At 42.9% G+C, this 21989-nt stretch overlaps 3 protein-coding genes and 1 long non-coding RNA gene across 11 annotated transcripts; 2 read left to right on the top strand and 2 right to left on the bottom strand.

The window, feature by feature from the left end:
* Nucleotides 1–493: 493 nt before the first annotated feature.
* LOC135617405 (transmembrane 9 superfamily member 9-like) lies at nt 494–4295 on the top strand. Its single transcript, XM_065117530.1, has 7 exons — nt 494–720; nt 1817–1981; nt 2068–2177; nt 2267–2375; nt 2463–2575; nt 2656–2809; nt 2930–4295. The coding sequence occupies exons 1-7, from the start codon at nt 601–603 to the stop codon at nt 4085–4087; spliced, it is 1929 nt and encodes a 642-aa protein (XP_064973602.1). The 5' UTR covers nt 494–600; the 3' UTR covers nt 4088–4295.
* Nucleotides 4296–8551: 4256 nt separating this feature from the next.
* On the top strand, nt 8552–11857 carry LOC135617402 (putative receptor-like protein kinase At1g80870). Of its 2 annotated transcripts, none has more exons than XM_065117529.1 (2): nt 8552–10593; nt 11238–11857. In XM_065117529.1, exon 1 carries the CDS (start codon nt 8552–8554, stop codon nt 10538–10540), a length of 1989 nt encoding a protein of 662 aa, XP_064973601.1. In that variant the 3' UTR covers nt 10541–10593; nt 11238–11857. The 2 variants fall into 2 exon arrangements, with proteins under 2 accessions (XP_064973601.1, XP_064973600.1); XM_065117528.1 differs by having other exon boundaries at nt 11140–11857.
* LOC135617403 (uncharacterized) lies at nt 9890–17734 on the bottom strand. Of its 7 annotated transcripts, none has more exons than XR_010488734.1 (8): nt 17110–17734; nt 13592–14125; nt 13404–13481; nt 12488–12587; nt 11880–11978; nt 10885–11601; nt 10611–10733; nt 9890–10487 (listed from the first exon to the last, which is right to left on the bottom strand). It is a non-coding gene; the product is annotated as an uncharacterized LOC135617403 (long non-coding RNA). The 7 variants fall into 7 exon arrangements; XR_010488733.1 differs by having other exon boundaries at nt 10611–11149; nt 11346–11601; XR_010488732.1 differs by having other exon boundaries at nt 10611–11601; nt 13592–13684; nt 13987–14125.
* A 724-nt stretch (nt 17735–18458) lies between these two features.
* LOC103981796 (chaperone protein dnaJ 8, chloroplastic-like) lies at nt 18459–20194 on the bottom strand. Its single transcript, XM_009398543.3, has 3 exons — nt 19858–20194; nt 19407–19475; nt 18459–18910 (listed from the first exon to the last, which is right to left on the bottom strand). Exons 1-3 carry the CDS (start codon nt 20080–20082, stop codon nt 18737–18739), a joined length of 468 nt encoding a protein of 155 aa, XP_009396818.2. The 5' UTR covers nt 20083–20194; the 3' UTR covers nt 18459–18736.
* Nucleotides 20195–21989: the final 1795 nt, after the last annotated feature.

The following is a 21989-nucleotide window of genomic DNA, read 5'->3' as shown; positions in this document are numbered from 1 at the left end:
GCCACTTTCACGAACTTTTTATCCAAAGTTACTTCTCGCACGTGTTCTTTTCTTCCCCACACAATACCGGTCTCATGTTTAGTGGGTCCCACACGGGCCCAGTATCTAGTTTTGCTCACAGTGCATGTACCCCGGAGGGTAAGCAAAAGTATTCTGGTTTTTTTCTGTTCTCCAAATCTCTACGGCTCTACTCTACGCGGTTACGAGGGTGCTTTTACTTGATTCTTTTCGAAATTAATTCTCCCACACCTTTCCTGTACCCCGGAATATACCTACGCTTAGCGGTCGGGTCCCACGTGAGCCCGACAGTATCAAGTCGCAACTCGAGTGATTCCAAACAAAATGGAGAATACCACAGTCTGAGTGTTTCATATTTCTCATCCAATGGACACGAGGTATGTCGATCGGGTACAATGTGGACGAGTAAAAAACGTACCACTCGCGTCTCCACCGAACACGCACCCCAGTATTAAACTGGAGCGAAGGACGAGAAGGGGGATTTGGTTGCGAGGGATTGGTGAGGGCGCGAGGGAGAAGAGGTCGTAGATCAGATCTCGCATTGGGCTCCCCACGAACCCTAGCGCTGTTCTCCTCCGATTCATGGAGATCTCCCGATCCATGGCGGTGGCCCCCTGGATCGCCGCCGTGCTCCTCCTCTCCGCCGTCGCCGGGGGGCTCGGCTTCTACCTTCCTGGCGTCGCCCCCTCCGACTTCCAGAAGGTGAGATCTCTCTTCCCCCGGTAGATCTCCTTCTCTAGTGTTAGATTTGATTCAGTCGGTGTCCTCATTCGTTTAGACGCGGGGCGGTTTGGGTGTCTGTTGCTTGGATTGACTAGGGATCGTGAGACTGATTTGGGATGCATCTGGATCTGATGAAAAGTAGATGTTTGGTTTCGCTGATTACGGTGCAGCTTGATCTAGTTTCTAGCAGTTAGATTTACTTAGTGGAAACGGGAGAGTTGAAAGAATGGAAGTCCACAGATCTAATCAAGGATGCCCTTTTTGTTAGAATTGGTCAGTCGTGCTTGTGTAACACTTCTATGAATCATCGAGTATTACTACTGGAGCATGGTTTGAAGCATGGTTTCATTCCAAATATTAGTTTTCCGGATTAAGCGTTCGGATTGCTACTAATGATGGAGATAAATTGAGACATATATTTATATATATCACGGCCGCTTAAGGCAACTGCATCTCACTCACCTGCAACTTCGAATGCAATAGTTTTCGTTCAAATACAGCTGCAGTACAAATTTGTTGTGCATATGAAATTGGCTCTTGAATCTATGGAAGTATTGAAAATCATGCTAATCATGCTTTTTTTTGCATAAAATCATCATTAGATCTTCTTTTACCTTTTTCATGCATGATCATGGTAGATAGTTAATTATCTGCCTTGACTGCATGCCTGCTGAAGCAAATAAGATATCTAGAGTGAGATTTATTGACCTTTTTGGTTCTTTGTGGTCGATACATATCATGCTAGACATTGAATAGATTACCCTCTGCAATTTTAGCTAGTTCATAAGCCGGCCAATTTTCAAAATTTCTCTCGTAGCAGACAACTGTTTGTTTCACATATTCTTATTGTTTCTTCTTTTCTTCTATATGCTTGTTTGGATGTGCATGTGTACACACTGGTGTTCTGTTTGTGTTTGTCTCTATTTAATAATATGATATGTTACATGATCTTTATCTTCTCCATGATGTTCTTTTTCCTCCATTTTGTGAGAGAGTTTTAGATTTTGGATTAAGGTGATCAAGTAATTCTATTTTCTGTTTGTAAAAGAGTGACACTGGTTTCTTCTGACTGCAGAAAGATCCACTTTTGGTGAAAGTGAACAAGCTAACATCGACAAAAACACAATTGCCATATTCCTATTATTCTCTTCCACATTGTCGACCAGATAGTATAGTTGACAGTGCAGAAAATCTTGGGGAAGTTCTTCGTGGTGATCGTATTGAAAATTCTCCCTATGTGGTTAGTTGCTCTTCATTATGCAACAGCCTTCTTCTGTGAACTCCTTCCAGGTCTTTTCTGACAAGCTTTCCTTTCTTGTGATCCAGTTTGAAATGAGGGAACCACATATGTGTCAGATTGTCTGCAAGGTTACACTCAATGATAAAGATGCGAAGGACCTTAAGGAAAAGATAGAGGATGAATATCGTGTCAACATGTAAGGCAAACCTGGTTCATAGCCACTTGTCAATCTGTCTATAACTGTGCACCATATACAATTAACGATATGGCATTTCTTTTTTGCAGGATTCTCGACAATCTTCCACTTGTTGTTCCTATTAAAAGGCTGGATCAAGATACTCCCACATTTTATCAGCATGGCTTTTACATTGGTGCCAAAGGCCAAGCTACCGGAGTAAATACTAGACACTCAAAACAAATCCGCATATTGTCTCTTTCTTAAGAAATGCTGTCATATGAAATACACTTTATTCTTGTGCAGAAAAAGGATGTGAAGTATTATATCCACAACCATTTGTCATTTTTAGTCAGGTATCACAAGGATATGCAAATGGACCTGGCAAGGATTGTGGGGTTCGAGGTCAAATCATTCAGGTTAGGGTTGTCAAAATGCTACCAGTTTCTTTCTGCCCAAGCTATCTCTGCATTATGATTTATCGTTGGCTCTGTTGTAGTGTTAAACACGAGTACGAAGGTCAGTGGAGTGGTAATAAGACTCGCTTAAGCACCTGCGATCCTCATGCCAGACGCTCAGTCGTGAACTCAGATGCCCCACAAGAGGTTGAAGCAAATAAAGATATTATATTCACATATGATGTTGATTTTCAGGTGAGACTTGACCATTGCCTAAATCTTGATTATAGAAGCATGTCTCATTTGATGGCACTTTCAAGAGTATAATTTGGAGATTTAAAAAAGTGTTAATTTCTTTTTCTCCCCGTTTTGCAGGCGAGCGAAGTGAAGTGGGCATCTCGATGGGATACCTATCTTCTGATGGCAGATGACCAAATCCACTGGTTTTCTATTGTTAATTCTTTGATGATTGTTCTCTTCCTTTCTGGTATGGTTGCCATGATTATGCTGCGGACTCTTTACCGTGATATCTCCAAGTACAACCAGCTTGAAACTCAAGAAGAAGCTCAAGAAGAGACAGGATGGAAGCTGGTCCATGGGGATGTATTCAGGCCTCCAGCTAACTCAGACTTTTTGTGCGTCTATGTTGGTACAGGTGTTCAGTTCTTTGGTATGTTGCTAGTGACCATGATTTTTGCTGTCCTTGGCTTCCTTTCTCCGTCAAACAGAGGAGGATTAATGACAGCAATGCTCCTACTTTGGGTCTTCATGGGTTTGTTTGCCGGCTATTCTTCTGCCCGCCTCTACAAGATGTTCAAGGGTACAGAATGGAAGAAAATTACCTTGAGGACAGCATTCACATTCCCAGGCATCGTATTTGCTATATTCTTTGTTTTGAATGCTCTCATCTGGGGGGAGAAGTCATCTGGTGCTGTGCCGTTCACGACAATGTTTGCACTCGTATTACTTTGGTTTGGTATCTCTGTGCCCCTGGTGTTTGTCGGCAGTTATCTGGGGTTCAAGAAGCCTGCAGTTGAGGATCCCGTCAAAACAAACAAGATCCCTCGACAGATACCAGAGCAGGCTTGGTACATGAACCCAATTTTCTCGATACTAATCGGAGGCATTCTCCCATTTGGTGCTGTTTTTATCGAGCTCTTCTTCATCCTTACCTCAATCTGGCTGCATCAGTTTTACTACATATTTGGGTTCCTTTTCCTTGTCTTCCTCATCCTTATCGTCACATGTGCCGAGATTACGATTGTTCTCTGCTACTTCCAACTCTGCAGCGAGGATTACCTGTGGTGGTGGAGGTCCTATTTGACGTCAGGGTCCTCGGCGCTATATCTCTTCCTTTATGCCACCTTTTATTTCTTCACAAAGTTGGACATTACGAAGCCAGTATCGGGAATTCTGTACTTTGGCTACATGCTGATTGCCTCCTACGCTTTCTTTGTTCTGACCGGCACGATTGGCTTTTATGCATGCTTTTGGTTCACAAGGTTGATCTATTCATCAGTAAAGATTGATTGAGAGGCAGCGAGTTCATATTGGTTCTCTAATAGGGAGTAACAAAAGTTAATACCTTCAGTCATCTAGCTGTTTCTACATTTATGGATTTTGCATCAGCAAGACTCTGAGAGCAGGGATTCATTTACCTCCCCGGTTGATTTAGCTGAATCTTTTTTCTTGTTGATATTGTTATATTTGCAATGATCAAATTAGGGTGCCTTTTTCTTTTTCTTGTTCTACAATATTTTTGTCATGCAAAGGTTGTTTTACTCTCGTAGACTTCTGAACTAGTTGTTTCTGTCAGTCAAGTAACCAACCTCGTATCCCATATGCCATGTTTAGTTTTCTTGGGGACGTCACATTACATCGATGCAAATGGATATGTGCAGTTATTGTCATGAGGGCAAATTGCAAAGACAATATGGTGGTGTTACTTGTACAGGAATGTTGTATTAGTTACCTGCATGCATGCATGCTTGCCCATGTTGATCTATCTATTATTGGCCTACTAACTAATATATATGATAAGGCAGACTTATGTTGAAGTGATTTTAGTAATTTTTTTTATGTTCACCAGATTCATAACATTCATTTACTGGTTCATTAGGTGTTTATATTTAAATAATTTTAGTATGATGTTGTTAGGTCTCTTTATCTTCTTTCATAGGATTACTAATACCTTTCTATGACTAAATTTTTAATGATCTTTTTAGCAAATATGTCAACATTTTATATCAATCTCTTATTTTATTTTTATGAAAATTATAATCGATTGCTTATGAATTATATATATATATATATTGTTTAATTTTTTTTTCTATATTTAATAGGTTGTCCTGGTTAGAACTTGTCCCAAGTATCAATGTTAGGACATGATCGAGTTCAGTCGTGTAAAAATTACGATAGGTGTGTCCTAAGTATCAACGTTAGGACATGTTCGAGTTCAGTCTTGTAAAAATTAGGGTAGGTGTGTCCGATAAAGATGTAGCGTCGAAAATTAAAGGTTTTGAAGGGTTCATTGTAGTAGTATACATGAGATCTTTGATAGTAGGCTTTGGGTAAGTGTGAATTGATTCGTGAAAGCAATTGTTGAGACATCGATCGTTACCCAAGCATGAAGAGTTAAGATCGAATTTTTAGACATTATGACTAATGCTACCATCTGCCAAGCCGGCCATGGTGATTTTGTGGCTATTGATAAGTCACCATAGTCACGATGGGTCTAGATTAGATCACGTCGGGTTGATCAAGACATCGATGATTTTTTTTTCTAATATTTTTTGTACTAGAAGGAGGGTTTGATATCGCAGGTGTGTTTGTCCGTCAATCCTTCCAACGAACGCTTGAGCGAGGAGACCTTATTCCTAACCTATAGTACTTTTACTTAGGAGGGGTAGCAGTCAATCTTTATTCACATTGATACATCCACCACCTCGACACAATATTAGCGCATGTTTAACAACCCGAGGGTGACCCCGAGTCACCTACTCATCCCCGCTGACGCATTTTTAAACCTCACATAATAAGTGTAGATGCTAATGAGCAAAATGCAAACTATTGCTTCACTCTTGCTCAACTAGCCCAACAAGCGACGCCATCGTCTCAATCGGGGTTAGCATCTCAACTACCACCAGCATCGATGTCCGTCGAGATCCCCTCATCCGACACAATACCAACATCTCAAGAGCGCTTGAAACCCGTCGAATTGTCAACCGAGGGTACACCCTACTCCCCAACTGTGAAGTTCAACGGACCAACACACCACCACTCTCCACCTGAACTTAAACCTAATCGGCAGATTCGATGGTTGATTCCTTAAAGATCTAGATATGGCAAATGGACCAACACTTGTAGGAGATGCAACAAGAATTTCAACAATCCAAAGGGGAAGGCTCGGCTAACTCCACCTCTAGTCGATCGTCGTTCACCGAGAACATCCAAGGGGAGCCGATCCCAACTAACTTATGCCGCTCATCATTGGAGGCCTTTGACGGTAGTATTGACCCGCTAGAGTAAATCACTACTTTCCATGCCCAAATATTGTTATACGGTACTTAAGATCAATCATGGAAAGACGAATCAATTGAAGTAGGAAGAATCAAACATTGGGTCGAAATGAATTATGTCAGAAGATTGGACGTTGGGCCGAAGGACTGGTCGACGTGCCAGAAAGACTTCATATCATGAGTTCGAGCATCGAGCCGAAAGATTGGACATTGTGCCGAGGATATCAAATATTATGGGAGGTCAACATATTGATTGGGCAATACGTCGAAGGAGAGGATGATGCACCGAAGGATTGGACGAAGTGTCGGATAAACCAATGATATCCCAAATGTTGTTATACGGTACTTCGGATCAATCATGGAAAGATAAATCGATTGAAGTAGTATAAGTGGATCATCTCAAAAGATTGGACATCGGGCTGAAGGATTGGTCGACGTGCCGGAAGAATTTCGTGCCATGAGTTCAAGCATCGAGTCGAAGGATCGGGCATTGTGCCAAGGAGATTGGATGTTGCAAGAAGTCAACATGCCGATTGGGCAATACGCCGAAGGAGAGGATGATGCACTGAAGGATCGAATGAAGTGCCGGATGAACTAATGACATGCCGGACAACATATGATTCATGTTTCTATGCCCCAATGTTATTATACGGTACTTTAGACGCTTTGATGTGTCGCACCTTTCCAACCATGTTAAGAGGCCCGTTACGAGAATGGTAGCTCGCTTGAAGCCACTCTCTATTAGTTCCTTTGGTTAGCTCGTTAGGGAATTTGAGCTTTACTTCCTTGGGAGTGTGTGCTCGAGGCCATCAGCGACAATGCTTCTTGGACATAGGTAAAGAGAGGAGGAAATACTCTTAGACTTCGTTGCTCGGTTCACCAACAAAATCTGAGGCATGCAAGATGTTCATCCATCGCTTGTAATACAAAACTTTTTGATGGGACTCAAACCCTCTCGTATTTTCTAATTATTAGTAGAGAGGCAACCGACAATAATACCTGAGGTATTGGAGAGGACTAATTAATACATTGTCATTGAGACAATGGTTTCGGGTAAACGTGAGGAGACACGAAAAATACCAAGATATAAATAGTTACAATCTACCCCCGACCCCAAGGTCACCATGGCAAAGTAGAAATGAACGACCTGAGTTGCATCGCTTGAGGTCTAAGTTGACTCCCCTGAATATGACTAGAAATGACGTTTTCTTACAGATAAAAGAGGAATGACTCTTAAAAGAATCTTAACCAATGAAGACTCTAATAGCAAAGAGAGATAGATCCAATTATTGTCGCTTTCACTGAGATTACAGTGACGACACGAAAGATTATCATGACTTGAAATAACATATTGAAAAACTCATTCATTGGGCACACCATGAGCGATTCGTCCAAAGGCACCTGGAACCTTTATCCCAACCATACGGGCCGGTGGAGAGATAGATTAACGTCATCATTTGTGGACTCATCTAAGGAGGAAATAACTCCTCAGGTCGTAAAGCTTACGCCTGAGTTACCATTGAAAAGCACTGGCAGACGGGTGATGACCCGAAAATTATCTTAAAAAAAGAAGAGATGGATTACCTCGACTTGAACCATGATAATGTCTTGGTAGTCTCCATGAGGACGATCAACGCTCGAGTGAAGAGGGTCATGGTTGATACAGGTAGCTCTGCTAATATCCTCTACTTTGACACTTTCTAAAATTTCAAGTTCTTGACTAATGACCACACCCCTATAACTTCTTCGTTAATAGGGTTCAATAGTAACTCAATCTCCCCTCTTTGGACTGTGAACCTATATGTCATATTTGGAGATGAGCCATACTCTAAAACGATGATTATCAGATTTATGGTGGTTGATATCCCCTCGACATATAACGTAATCATAGATCAGCCAACGCTGAACATGCTAAAGGCGGTGGTGTCGACCTATCATATAGTGATGAGGGAGGTTCCCGATGAAAACTAACATTAGAAAGTTGAGAAGCAACCCAAGCGAGTCATGCTAGTGTTACCTCACGACAATCCCCCTACCGAAGAAGGCACGATCCAAAGCATCATCTATAGACCTCCAAAATTTCACCAAGCCACTCCTACATACGAACATGATGAAATCGTTGATTGAGATACCCCTAGACAAAGCCCGTCTTGAAATAATTACAATTCATCAATTTTCTTAAGAGAACATCGAGGTATTCACATCGTTGCCAAGAGGCTTACTATTATTTTTGGCTGATCAAAGTTTTTTTTTTTCTTTCTCTTAACTCCTTGTTTAAGATTTGGCTTATCAAATGTGCTCATATCCATATCATCTTGTCTCATGACACCATCTTCCGCTTCCATTAAGAGTTGTCCCCTAAATAATGGCATACTGTACATGCAATTCTTCTTAACCACCCTCCACCACTCCCTCCCTCCCTCCCTTTGCTCTTCCTCAGCTACCTCCTCTCCTTCGAAGCGCCGGCCTTCCATCCCCAATGACTTCCCGTCGCCTCTCTTCACCTTCCCTTTCCGCCTCCGCCTCCCACCGCCACCACGTCCTACTCCTCGCAGTCGCTGTCTCCGCCTCCTCCCTGCTACTCCTCGTCCTCGTCCTCCTCGTCCTCTTCTACTTCTACCTCTCCCTTCGTCGCTCCCCCACCCTCCCTTTACCCTCCAACACCTCCCCCGCCACCGCCGCCAATCCCCTCCGCCTCCGCCGCTTCTCCTACCGCGCCCTCCGCTCCGCCACCGCCTCCTTCGACCCCTCCCGGTCCCTGGGCCGCGGCGCCTCCGCCGCCGTCTTCCGCGGCGTTCTACCCGACGGCAAGTCCGTCGCCGTCAAGCGTCTCCTCTCCTCCTCGGCCTCCTGTCCTTCCTCCCCCACCCGCGCCGCCTCTTCCGACCGCGAGTTCCACAACGAGCTCCACGTCCTCGCCACCCTCCTACCCTCCCCCTTCGTCGTCTCCCTCCTCGGCTACTGCCTCGAGGGCCGCCGCCGCCGCCTCCTCGTCTACGAGTACATGCCCAACGGGAGCCTCCAGGAAGCCCTCTTCGGGTCCAGCTCCCCTCTCAACTGGGATCGCCGCTTCTCCATCATCCTCGACGTCGCCCAAGCGCTCGCCTTCCTCCACCTCCAGTGCGATCCCCCGGTCGTCCACGGTGACATCAAGCCCAGCAATGTGCTCCTCGGCTTCGATTTCCAGGCCAAGATTTCCGATTTTGGTCTCTCCCAGATGAAGGTCGACGCCAATCTCGGCGCCGATTTCTTCAGCCAAGATCTCGGTCAGAGCCAGGAGCTGTTCAAGAGCCAGGAGGACCTCGCTCCGGAGAGCCCACAGGTAGACTTCGCCCTCGCCCTCCGTGCTTCTTCATCCATTCCGTGCAAGAAGCAACCGACTCCCAGGGGGAAGGAAACAGTGGCAGTCGCCTCCCCCGTCCAAGACGAGACTTTTAGCTTTGAACACAGTAAGGAATCGAGAGCGGATCCTCCGCTGGATGAAGGAAGGACGGAGTCGAGCGATCAATTGGGGAAGCGTTGGTGGTGGAAGCAGGACGGAAGCGGAGAATTGAGCAGCAAAGACTACGTCAGAGAGTGGATCGGGAGCCAAATTTGCCCCTCGAGCAACTCCGACTGGGACGACGGCCGGAGGACTCCCCCCGAGAAGTGCTTCGATTTCAGGAACTCGACTCGCGTGGAGCATTCGGATGTTGGAGATGAAAGCCTCTTCAGCGGTTCCCACGAGAGGAATCCGGAGAAGAAACAGGGGAGGAAGAAAGGCGTGCTCCCCTGCGACAGGAAGATGAGGGAATGGTGGAAGGAGGAGTACTTGGCAGAAATGAGCAAGAAGGGACATTGCCAGAAAGAGCGGAAGTGGCTCCGAACGATCAGTGATCTCGGCGATGATGCTAATAAGCATGGCCGAGACTTGACCGCGGATGCAGGCTTCAGAAAGGGATGGAGGAAGAAGAGGAGTCAGTCAGTGGGCAGCGACATGTTCAGCGGTGATCTGCTCAGTAGGGAGCTGAGCAGCACGACGAGCATGAGAGGCACGGTGTGCTACGTCGCTCCAGAGTGCCATGGCTGTGATCAGCTGATGGAGAAGGCCGATATATACAGCTTCGGGGTTCTGATCCTTGTCATCGTCTCCGGGAGGAGGCCGCTGCACGTGCTGCCGTCGCCGGCGAAGCCAGAGAAGGCGAGCTTGGTGAGCTGGTGCAGGCGGTTGCTTCAAACCGGCAATCTCCTGGAGCTCGTGGATGAGAGGTTGACGGATGCATATGACAAGGAACAGGCGAGCCTTTGCATCAACCTGGCTCTCTTGTGCTTGCAGAGGATTCCGGAGCTGCGGCCGGACGGTGGCGACGTCGTCAGAATTCTCAAGGGGGAGATGGAACTTCCGGCTATGCCATGCGAGTTTTCTCCTTCCCCTCCTGCGAAACACCATGGCAGGTCAAGAAGAAAAGCTTCCATGGATGAAGAGTAGAGAGCATCTGATGTTGCCTCAACAGTCGAAGAAATGAAACACACGACCCATAGGTGAGTTAAAAGATTACCCTGAGCTTCTTGCTGTTGTGTAGATAATGATTTCTTTCCTTCTTTCTGATTGAAAAGATGTGTGATTGATTGCTTTCTGCCGATTTCTCTTGCGCATGAATGCATGCATGCAATTTTTGGTCCTCATACCCAAATCAAAAAGAATGTTGTGTTAGAAAACATCTAATTGTAGTGTTGTTCTCAGACATGGTTAAACAACATGCAACATTGAGCTGTTGTAATGTACCAAGATATAGAATGCTTCTTTGTTCTTGATAGAGAACGAACGCTTACCAACTTTGAGTTGTTGTTGATCAGCAACCTTCTCCGCTTGGATATTATTCCATGAAACAATTATGGGTAGATAGATGCCCTTTCTGTACAAAGCTTATTATGAGCTGTACAGCAGCTAACAGGCACTCGAAAACAATTTGTTGGGTATAAAGGAATCTAAACGACTGGAGCTTTTTGTTCTTCCGGTTCATCCTTGTGTAGATTCTTGAAATGCATTATATCAAGTCTGGAATGGTGATTCTGTATCTTGTGCAGTGGTGGTTCCCTGTCATCGGAGCTTTTCTTTAGCTGGTTAGATATCAATTGGCACCACATGTGACATGTCAGAAGATGATATGGATTTCTGTCGTCAGGTGCAAGTGCTACCATACCAACTTGTGATCACATGAAATCGAGCACGCACGTTGGCATCAACTCAAAACCTATTATTCTAGCAAATGGCAGGGTGTCATGCTACATACCAGTGGATCAGGCAAATCTTTGCATCGGATGTCTTCTGCAGAGAACACAACAATTATATTCTTCTTCTTCACGGATTTGACTTTCTTGCTTTCTCTTGAATCATTTGAATCGAGAAAGAAAGATGAAACAGTGTTGGGTGCTTTTGTCTGTTTTGCCAGACTGCTTGCTGCACCTCCATTTTCTATTGTGTCACTGATACCAACAAGGTGGACTGCACATGGTTCAGAGAAGGTATTTTGATGATTGCCAACACACCTGGAGGAAGAAGAGCACCTTTCGATTAGAGAGGGTCATGAAATAGTGCATCACCATAGTCTCTTTCCCTTTGGTAGCATAAAAAGCAATGTTGTCATATGATACCAGCAGCATTATTAATGATAGTGACAAAAGAGAAGTAGCAAGAGAAAAAGTAGCATGCATGCGCTTTTTAGCTTTTATCCCACCACCAAGCAAACCTATGTACAAAACTGATTACTAGTCTTGGGAAGCTTGAAGTTTGTTCTTGTTTGAACTTTGGATTCGAGTATCTTTACCTCTTTTTCTGGGAGAAATAACTTTCACCACTTTGAAGGGGCAGAATCCACCACCACCACCATCACAATCATCATCATCATCCAACTGTGGACCATTCTCTTTAGTGTGCATGCATCAAATTCCAAATGTAACCACAAAATATAAAATTATTAAGGATTAACACTCCATCTTCTCCTGTGTTAACTGACAAGCTTGCCTATAAACCATATACTTGAGATATTCAGAAACTAATGCAGACACTGGCACAAGAGGTTTCAGATAAAACATATATGGTGCACTTCATTTTGTGTCTCTGGTTAGGCTGCAGTGTGATTCTAATCACTAGAACGAGCTAATTAAGGGTTAGCATGGCTGTTTGCAATTTGAGACGACACGCAGCCACCCAAGACTTGGACTATAGTAAGCACACAATGGTCCATCTGACTTGGCTCGATGACTTCTGGTCCCGACCCAATGGGACACTTAGAACATGGCTAATCAACCATGTGTGGGGCTAACATGTGATGGCCATGCCACATACCAAAAGGAAAAAAGAAGAGTAGGCTGATGGGTCCGGTTGTCTCTACTTTGGGAGAAATTGATGGATGGACTTGACCTAACATGTTACCTGAAAATCGAGACAAGGAACACGATTTCCCATCGAAAAATGTGGAATCTACTGCATGAAGCTCCATTCTCAAGGAACACCATCCGCGACACTCTTGCACCTGCAAATCAGCATGATAGGGTTTGAGACAAATTGCATGAAATCACAAAAAGGTGTTTTCTTGATCCAAGTAAAAGTCTATCCATGTCTGATAAGCTGTAACCATTTTGAAGAATAGAAACCCATTAACGATGGAAATAGATAGAAAATTCACTTGCATTCAATCTTCCCAATTAATCGATTCTCACAAAAAAGATCGTACTTTGAGGAAAAGTAATATAACACCATTGACCAAATAATTAAAAGCTAGTTTCAGAAGCATTAGCAACATGTTCCCACAAGCATAATGATTACAGCCATGTCTGGAAAAGTAAACTTTCATTATGTGGGGCTTTTCTTTTTTGAATGCTACTCTTCCCTCATTGATTAAACCAGGAATGTGCCACAAGGTGATCAGATTCAAGGATAAAGTAGGGCAATGGTGGGGCTACTCCAGAGTTGCTTTTAATTGACATGCTGCAACCATAAGAACACATTGAGTGGAAAAAAAGATTTTTCTCCTATTCCTTCCACTTAAAAGAGAAGTGCCACATATTCTTAAGGTCATGCAGAATAGTCAAGAGGTTTGCAGGGTACCAATTTATCACATTTTATATGAAAGGACACCCTCACAAATCAATGTTTCAACATCAATGGAAGCCCTAATAATGGGGAGGATCCTAGCACTTCTCTGACCCAGATAGCATTTATGCCACCAACCCATCGAAAGCAACAAGCATTAAATCCCAACTTTATTAATCAAAGCCCACCACATCATTCATCCAATTCATATGCATATTAACAACTCACTGAAAGCTATCGAGAGCCAATCACTTACCTGGGATCAACAACACAAGTCCGTGTCCTGGAGCAAAGGTGGGAGATAATGTGCATGAATGTGAGGCCTTCTCCAAATCTGGAACAAGACATCAGTGTGTATTAAAAAGAGACATAATAATAAGAGTAATATGAATCATCAGCATCAAATGACACTTAGTTTATATAAGAGTAACATGCAATACTTACTGGATCAATGGCGTCAGCTGATACAGGGGTACATTTTCCCCTCTCAAATGGCAGGTAGTCTCACCCATGTCACTTCTGCCGTGTGGAACCCACCTGTTTTGTGAGAGCTTCAAGAACCATTTCAACAGATTTATACCACAAGTTAATATTTACACTGGCCAGTTCAAGCCACAATCTATCTGAAATGCTAATTCAAAAGTCCAAATAAATATCACTAGTCAGCTGGTTTATTCACTCGCATAGCAGATCAAGCTGCAGAAAATGTGATACCTCATCTTGGTCATCTTTCCTTGGTTTTATCTCATGACAAAAACAAATAATCCGAAAATAATCAGCAACATCTATCTTATTATAGAATCAGAAAATGATTTACAGCTAGTAGGCCATTAACCCACATTTTACCAACAAAAAAGTGGCATGTAATCTAGCTGTTGATCCCAGCTGTCCTGGGTTCATGGTAGGGGAGAGAAGATTGATAACATCTGCAGCTGCTTGCCATTGGGATATTTGTATAGTTTTCTTGGTCACAAACACCTGGAAAGATGAGATGAAAGGAAATGCTAATACAAGGTTAGTCAATATGGAGTTGCTCGAGTCTTCAAATCATCTGACAAAAACATCATACAACACGGTTACAGCATGCAAGATCAAATGAAATAACTAGTCGTGCTAATTCTCCTAGACGAAGTACATATTGCTTAACCAAATAAGCTATTATAGAATACAAGGAAAAGAAACACTACTAGGAGGTTAGTCAATATGGAGTTGAAATATGAGATGAAAGGGTGCGATCATACCAGCACTAATGCACTGTATCCTATCAGAACACCTAGTAATCTGAGATGAAAGGAAACTAATAGGAGCTTAGTCAATATGGAGTTGCTCAAGTCTTCAAATCATCTGATATAAGGTGATACAACACGGTTACAGCACGGAGAATCAAATGAAATAACTAGTCAACTGCTAATTCTTCTACATGAAATATATAATACTTAACCAAATCAGCTACTATAGAATCCAAGGAAACATGACTAAGTTTCCTGTCTTGCATATAAAATTGATTAGAGCTATTCAGTACTTTTTTGTTCTTGTAAAGGTAACCGGAAAGAAAAAAAAACGAAACTTAATGCCAAAAAAAAGCTAAGAAGCACAGACACATACACGGGACACGGACACGACACAGACATGATGGAACGTCATTTTTTTAAAAACTAGGACACGGACACGGTGAGGACATGTGTATTTTTTAAAATGGAGCGATCCCCAAATTGAAGCTCTTCATCACCAAACCGAACTCATTCACAAACAAATGGAGTGATCACCCTCTATCCAAATCACTAGAGCCAAAGCAAGCTAACACCAGACTTATCAATGTGACCTCATCTGGTTTCATGCCCATGCCTTTCATCCCCTCTAAATGCAATGCAAGCTCAATAAAGCCTTCAAGGACGTACCCTCTCATTATGACATTCCATGACATGACATCTCTAAGAGAGTTTCCGTCGAATAACAAGTGAGCGGCTCCAAAGCAACCACAACAGATGTACATTTGAAGTAATGCGTTAAGCATGTAGACATTAGGCCGCGAGCACAAAGGGGGACGTGTGGTGATCAGACACGACACATGCGTGGAGCATATGGCGAAAGGAAAGGGCGAAAAGGTTGTCATGGACTTAGTTAGTTTTGCCTAAGTCACGCGGCACCCATGCATGTCCGTCCACAAAGAGTTAGCCTCCCCGAAACTTCTTATGGTCCCTTAAGAACCTACAAAAGAGAAGACGGGTTAGAGGAAGCATTTAACTTGGAATCCAACAAGCAGTCATTTCAGCAAACATTTGATAGGCAGTGAAAATTATAAACATAGATTTCACGAGCTCTGAACGGTCGTGCGACAAAGAGTCCAAGGTGGTCCACAGTGACCAAAAGTCCCCACAAGTGCCCACATGATATTACTATCGAATAAGACAATGAACCAACCCTACACACTACCCCAAAGGCCCATCCAGCCATGTGCCACCAGGGTAACTCTTGGGTGCCGTGCTGGCTGACACTTCGAACCATTCTACGGAGCTAGAAAACCCCTAAAATGGTTGCTTAGATAGTATGTTTCTAGGCAGTTTTGCCTATGTGCGACGACTGCACACAATCTGCGTTTACAAAACTGAAATGACCATAAAAGTCAACCAAAATGGGACTGTCAAGACTACTGCAATCCCTCTACATGTGTGCAAAGCATGAACAAAACCGAAAGACACGAACATACACAAGCATTACATCGAACACCCAGTTCACAGATTTATCCATGACAAGGTGGATCGAGGCTGCGGGTGTGGCCAAGGATGATTGCATTCCATAGGAAGAGGTCAAGAGGGCGCTACAACTATGCGAAAACTATGTGGGCATAGTCGAGGTTGTCGAAGGGTGAGATAGCAAGGAAGGAGAGAAGCTTGCTAGAGCATCGAGGGTCGTCGAGGAGCGCAATGCAGAAGAGGAAGGCGTGGGCCTGCTTGTATTTGGTGACAAAGGTGAGGAAGGGCATACGAGAGGTATGTGTTCGATGTGGATATGATGTGTCCAAAAATTAAATAAAATCATACACGTGTCTGTCACGTGTTTGATCGTGTCAGCAACGAATCCATGTGTGACACTTGTCTAACACGGATACACCCACCAAATTGATGTGTTGTGCTTCTTAGGAAACAAGAACCTATATTGTAAGCCTTGAAGCTTCTTTGAAGATATCAACACAGGACTCATATTCCTTCTGGCATTCATAATCTCCTAAAAAACGAGAAACACTGTGCCTGAATGATTTTTTTTCTGGACACATTTGCTTCTATCATATCGGTATAATGCTAAATGCACTAGCAAGATTCATCTACCATGGCCACAACAATCTAAGATTGTAATCATTCCAAAGCATCTTCACCATTAAAGTTCTCAAATGCTAACCTGTGCTTCAACACAAGCATCCTACGCCTGCCATTTCTAAACACACACCCACATCGTTCAAGGTGTCCAATGATACAAACCATGCATTAGTCATGGTTCACGTGGAATATGAATCTGGCTTAACCATGCATTAGCAACTCACTAGATGATCATGTTTCACCATGATCATAGTCTATGGCTTTAAGAAAATAAGGAATAAAATGGTTATAAAACATATAACATCAAGTATCCTAAGTTCATCTTGGCAAAGCATCTGACTCTGTATTTCTACCTCTCAATCTCAAGAACCATTACTCAAAGAGCTGGAAAGCATATGAAGCTAAAACATAAGTACTTAACTATTATATGGAGGATTACAGTAACTAAGACAAACCAAATTTAAATGCATTTCAAATTGGGGGATAATCCTCTAATGCTGATTGATGATAGCACACTAAGTTTCTAACTAGGCATTAATTTGGCCAAATCAAACCAACGGAAACACTAGAAAGAACTAAAACTTGTTATTCAATCGTCAATATTAACTACTAGATGCCAAGAAGTGGAATTGCTGCGTGAGAACCGACTCGGGGAGCATGCCGCGCACCAGGAAGCAGGCCAAATCAAATCGCCGCTGCTTGCCCATCACCCAAGTCATGATATGCCACGCCCACCAGAAGCGAGGAAGGCCAATTCATGGCCCCGCATCAGCATCAATAGAGCCTAGGTGACCAAACCCCGAGTGCGCGCGACCACCGAAAGGAGACCCGCGGGAAGGCCAGGGCCTCTCATCGCGACAAGGACAAGGATTTGGTTTTGGATCGGGTGAGAAGCAGGTGTAATCCATGGAAGTCGGACTCGTGGAAGACGGCTGAGGGCTCGTCGGAGTCGGTGTCAAAGTCGCTGGCGCCGAGGACGGATGCAGCTCGAAAGGGAGGAAAGAAGGGTGATCTGGAAGAAGATGAAGAGGAGAGTGTGGGAGAAGAAAATACGAGCGGCGAAGGAGAGGGAAGAGGGAGAAGACGGCGGGGACGGAGGAGAAAGGCGGAGCCGAGACGGCGGAGGAGGCGCGTTTCGACGCTTATATGCTCGCTGTGAGCGCCATACACTCACTAATAAGCTTTATAGTTTTAGCGTGGGTCTATGCTAAGCCCACAAGAGTAGGCCCGGCCCGTTAACTTTGAAGGCTCTTATTAGGTCGGATTCGGGAGATCGAATTAGACCCGATCCACTTGTCCGTCGATTAAGCTCGGCCCAACACGATTTGGTTTGAAGTAATAATTAAAATTATTCAAAGATTCTAAAAATATTATGATTGCAGAAGAAAATAAACAAGTTGGTTAATGTTGATGTGGTGGGATTATTATCAATTTATTAATTCTTTTTGGACTAGTATTAAATTATAATATACATTTTTTTTTCTTATAAAATAAGAACACACATGTTTGGGGCCTCAAATTAAAATTGTATATAAATAAATATATACCCTTCAAAATCAGTCATCTTAATATTTTTATTTCTTTATATTGAATGTGGTTGAAACTCATATTTATATCAACATCCTTTAAAAGTTGAAACCATACAAAAATTCATCATATCTTTGAGACACTTTTAGCTCAAACTAACATTAATCATTATTAGAATTAACTGACCTGAATTTTTCTAAAAGCTTCTACATAAATGCTAATAACATGGAGGATCCTAATATTATTATATGTATTAAAATATATAATGGCAGATATGTTATCTTCAATAGCATATCTCAGTGGACCAGTTTTGGTCTCCAAAAGTGGTATTCTCGACACCAAATTATCATTAGATTGCATGAACTGAGCTGTGTACATCCTTCTTGTTCCTGTGGTGTGATGCTCCCATCAAATCATGAATAATCTCTTTTAGAGGAAAAGGAAAGCAAATTAAAGTGCAAATACACACATAAGAAGAGCTTGCAAAGCTGTTTTCATAATTTCTTCATATAAACAGGTGAAACAAAAGCAGAAGCAACCATTCATGATCACCATTTCCTCCCAACATTAACAGGAGGGAAAGGGAGGTTGCAGGGTTCTGCATCATGTCAACAAACACATCCAACCTACTACCATCTGCAGCAGGTTGGGAAGAGATTTATGTGCATTATTCACATACAAACACACAAAGAGAGAGAGAGAGAGAGAGAGAGTCATCAACAGAGGATGTGGGGGTCAAAGTGCTTGTTCAAATGTAAGGGTTGATGTGCGAGGAGTAGTCTCTGATACCAGCCCCTTCCCACCCCATCCATTCTTCCCACAAATCCCAGCTTGGATCATTCATTCCCCTCATCGTCTCGTCTGCATCGTCGTTCCATCGATCTTCCTCCAACTGAGGTCCTCTCAGGCTGCTCATCACAATCTGATATGAACAATAAAGTAACAAAAGTTCAGTTCAATTTGTGCATTAGCTGTGGAGAACACCAAATTCTGAAACTGATGGATGAAGCCATTCCACACTAGAGGAAACAAAATTGCATCATAGTAGATTTGCACTCAAATTACTATGGTTTCTATGTGTTAGCAATGACATCCACAGTAGATTTCTTTTAGCTTGGTTTGGTCTAAGGATGTGTGGTTGCTGAATCAAGACTGACATCACATAATTCTCTAGAAAATAAACAATAAAATCCTCCAGGACAAGAATACTTGTAATTTCTATCCTGTTCCATGACAAACTATGAGGTTTTAGGATCTAAACAAATAGAATATATATTTCCGCAGCTTTAGAGCAAAAAAACAATTCTATGCTAGCAATTCATTCATTCATTAAAACGAAGAGGACTTCCAAAACTTAGGCTTGAGATTAATCTTAATGGCATAAACCTTAAACAAAGTGAAGAAGGGTGAATACTTACATCATAGGCTTCGTTGATCCGATGGAACTGTACGCTGCAATTGCTACCTTTACAGACATCTGGATGATACTGCATTTGTAGAATAAAAACAGCATATTTTCCTCTGATTAGCCACAACAGAAATCAAATCCCAATCTAAATAAAAACTCTACTACATGGTAAGAAATAAGAAAAATCTATTTTATCGTACTTCACACCACGGCACAGAATCTAATGGGTCCGAAAAATTTTGATCTTTTGGAATTACCAAGAAACACATGAATCCAAATCTAAAACCTCCCAAAAAAAAAAAAAAAATCCAAAATCCATATCTTCACACGAATCCAATAGTCACAAAGAAGAAAAACTCCCATCTCTTCCACAAACTCCAACGAAAACCTTGAGGCGATCTCATCAGAGCGTCGGAAGGAAAAAGAGCCGAGAAATAAAACCGCAGGGAGAAAGGAAGCACCTGAAGAGCGAGCTGCCTAAAGGCCTTCTTGATTTCCTTCTCCGACGCCCCGGGCTGAACTCTAAGCGTCCGGTACTGCTCCGTCAACCTCCCGGTCGAGGCGGCACACCGCACGTCGCCGCCGCTCCTCCTCCCCCTCGACACCCTGCTCCTCCCAGCATAGATCCCCATCGACGATGCCGACACCGCCCCCATCGATCCCGACATCCCCATCGACATTGCCATCCTCCGAACCGGTTCGGATTTCCCACAATCACCACCAATTGAATTGCACCGGCGAATGGGCCAGCAAGCGATGCTAAACGGCGCAAACGGAGAAGCGATGATAAGGCTTCATTCGCGGTTATTATATATAAAGCAGAGTGGGGCGTGCGCGGCACGTGCGTGGAAAGACTCTTCGTCCTTATCCTTCCCTTTATATCCCTCATTCTGCACCAAGTCTTGAGTCACCCAATCGGACGCCCAACCCTAAGCCGTTAGCGACCGGCACCCACACGAAGAATAAGAGGCTGGGCTCCACGATGAATGCGGGTTGATGAGTCGTTGCTTTTGCTTTATCCTTTAGAGATAACGATGTCCACGTCAGGGTTCCATTTCTCCCCGCAAGTTTTGGTGGTTCGTTGACGGCTACGTGGAGACAACGTGGCAAGAATCGATGTCGTCAATTTCGTCACACGTGTGTGGTGAGGAACGAGGTTTTGTGCCTCCCCGCGTGGCTGTTCTTAGACCATTATTAGTTTGGATAAAATCGGATAAGGTCGTTAAGTTTACAACATAATTTTGGATAACGTACAAATAAAAATTTTCCTCAGCTAACTAATTAACTATTGGGATTATCTGCATCAGCCAAAAAAAAAAAAATAAAGAAGCAAAAGAATTTTTTGCTGGAAAATAAAATCTCTTTTACTACTAATATGAAAGCAAGCAAATGGCAAGACAAAGATTTATTAATCAGACATATCTAGATATATGGCGATATGTCGTTATGACATGGTTGTTGATATGTCCAGCTCTGGCTATGTCAACCCTTGTATAGAAAGAAATCAACTAATTTTAATTGGATTTCCACAGTAAAAAGTATTGATAGATTAAGACTCTAAATCTGTTTAGATCCTGATGAGGTCTCCAGTTAAATAACACCTCCTATTCTCTCACGCACGTAGACGTGGAGAAAAGGAACATTCAAGGTTGGTTTTATACAAGGCAAGTGGAGAAAGGAAGAGATTACCAAAACGAATAGAACAAGTTTGGATATCTTTCAACCGCTCATAAGGACAATAATTTGCATGTCTTTTTCTGCTTTTTTACTGTTCACGTAATTAAGTATATAAAGTTGATACTGACTTCAGCGGCAGACGCTGTGTGTGTAGGTCCTTTCCTTCACCCATTTTATCTGACAATGGATTGGGTCTATGCAAGATTGCTTCCCTTCCACGCTAGCTAGATAGGAACAAAGAGAGGGGTCAATGATCAACATCATATGATAACAAAAGTTTAATCTATATGTAATAAAGAAAGATATTATGAAAGAATATGAAAGTGAGATCAGAATTTAGTGTCGGGGGCGACCTCCCTCGTCATGGAAGCACTGAAAGCTCCCTCTCTCTTCGATCGGTGACAAGCAGCACTTGTGAATTAAATAAACACACGGGATTTAGCCCAGCTGTTCCATCATCCCAAGAGCCAACCTCCCTTCGCTTTTTTTGCTGCATCCTTTTGGCCTCTCAAAAGTCTGATCCATCCTTCCTGTCTTTGTTTTTGATTGTCTTGACATGATCACCCTCATTCAGTATCTTTGCCCTGTGAACCAAATTAGTTGCGTCAGTGATACGTATAGATCATTTTCATGATCCTATCACAATCATGGAGGAACAATCTTAGCAAAACATCAAAACCCACCATGGCCTTGTGAGGTGGTGCTGACAACAGTCAAAAACATATCTTCCATACAATCCTCACAACATTAACCACTAAAATACAAGAAAGCCGTATTCCATGTTAATCCACGTGAAGAATCGCCAAGAAATATGTGCAACAAATCATTGTGTCTCACATAGCCCCCTTGAAGAGTTTTCAGATCTTTCCACATTAATTACAAAAACATTGTTAGGATGACACTGTATTCCTTTTAA

Source organism: Musa acuminata, chromosome BXJ2-7, assembly GCF_036884655.1.
Source record: "Musa acuminata AAA Group cultivar baxijiao chromosome BXJ2-7, Cavendish_Baxijiao_AAA, whole genome shotgun sequence".
In the NCBI taxonomy this organism is placed as follows: domain Eukaryota; kingdom Viridiplantae; phylum Streptophyta; class Magnoliopsida; order Zingiberales; family Musaceae; genus Musa; species Musa acuminata.
This window is presented reverse-complemented; position numbering and strand designations above follow the sequence as displayed.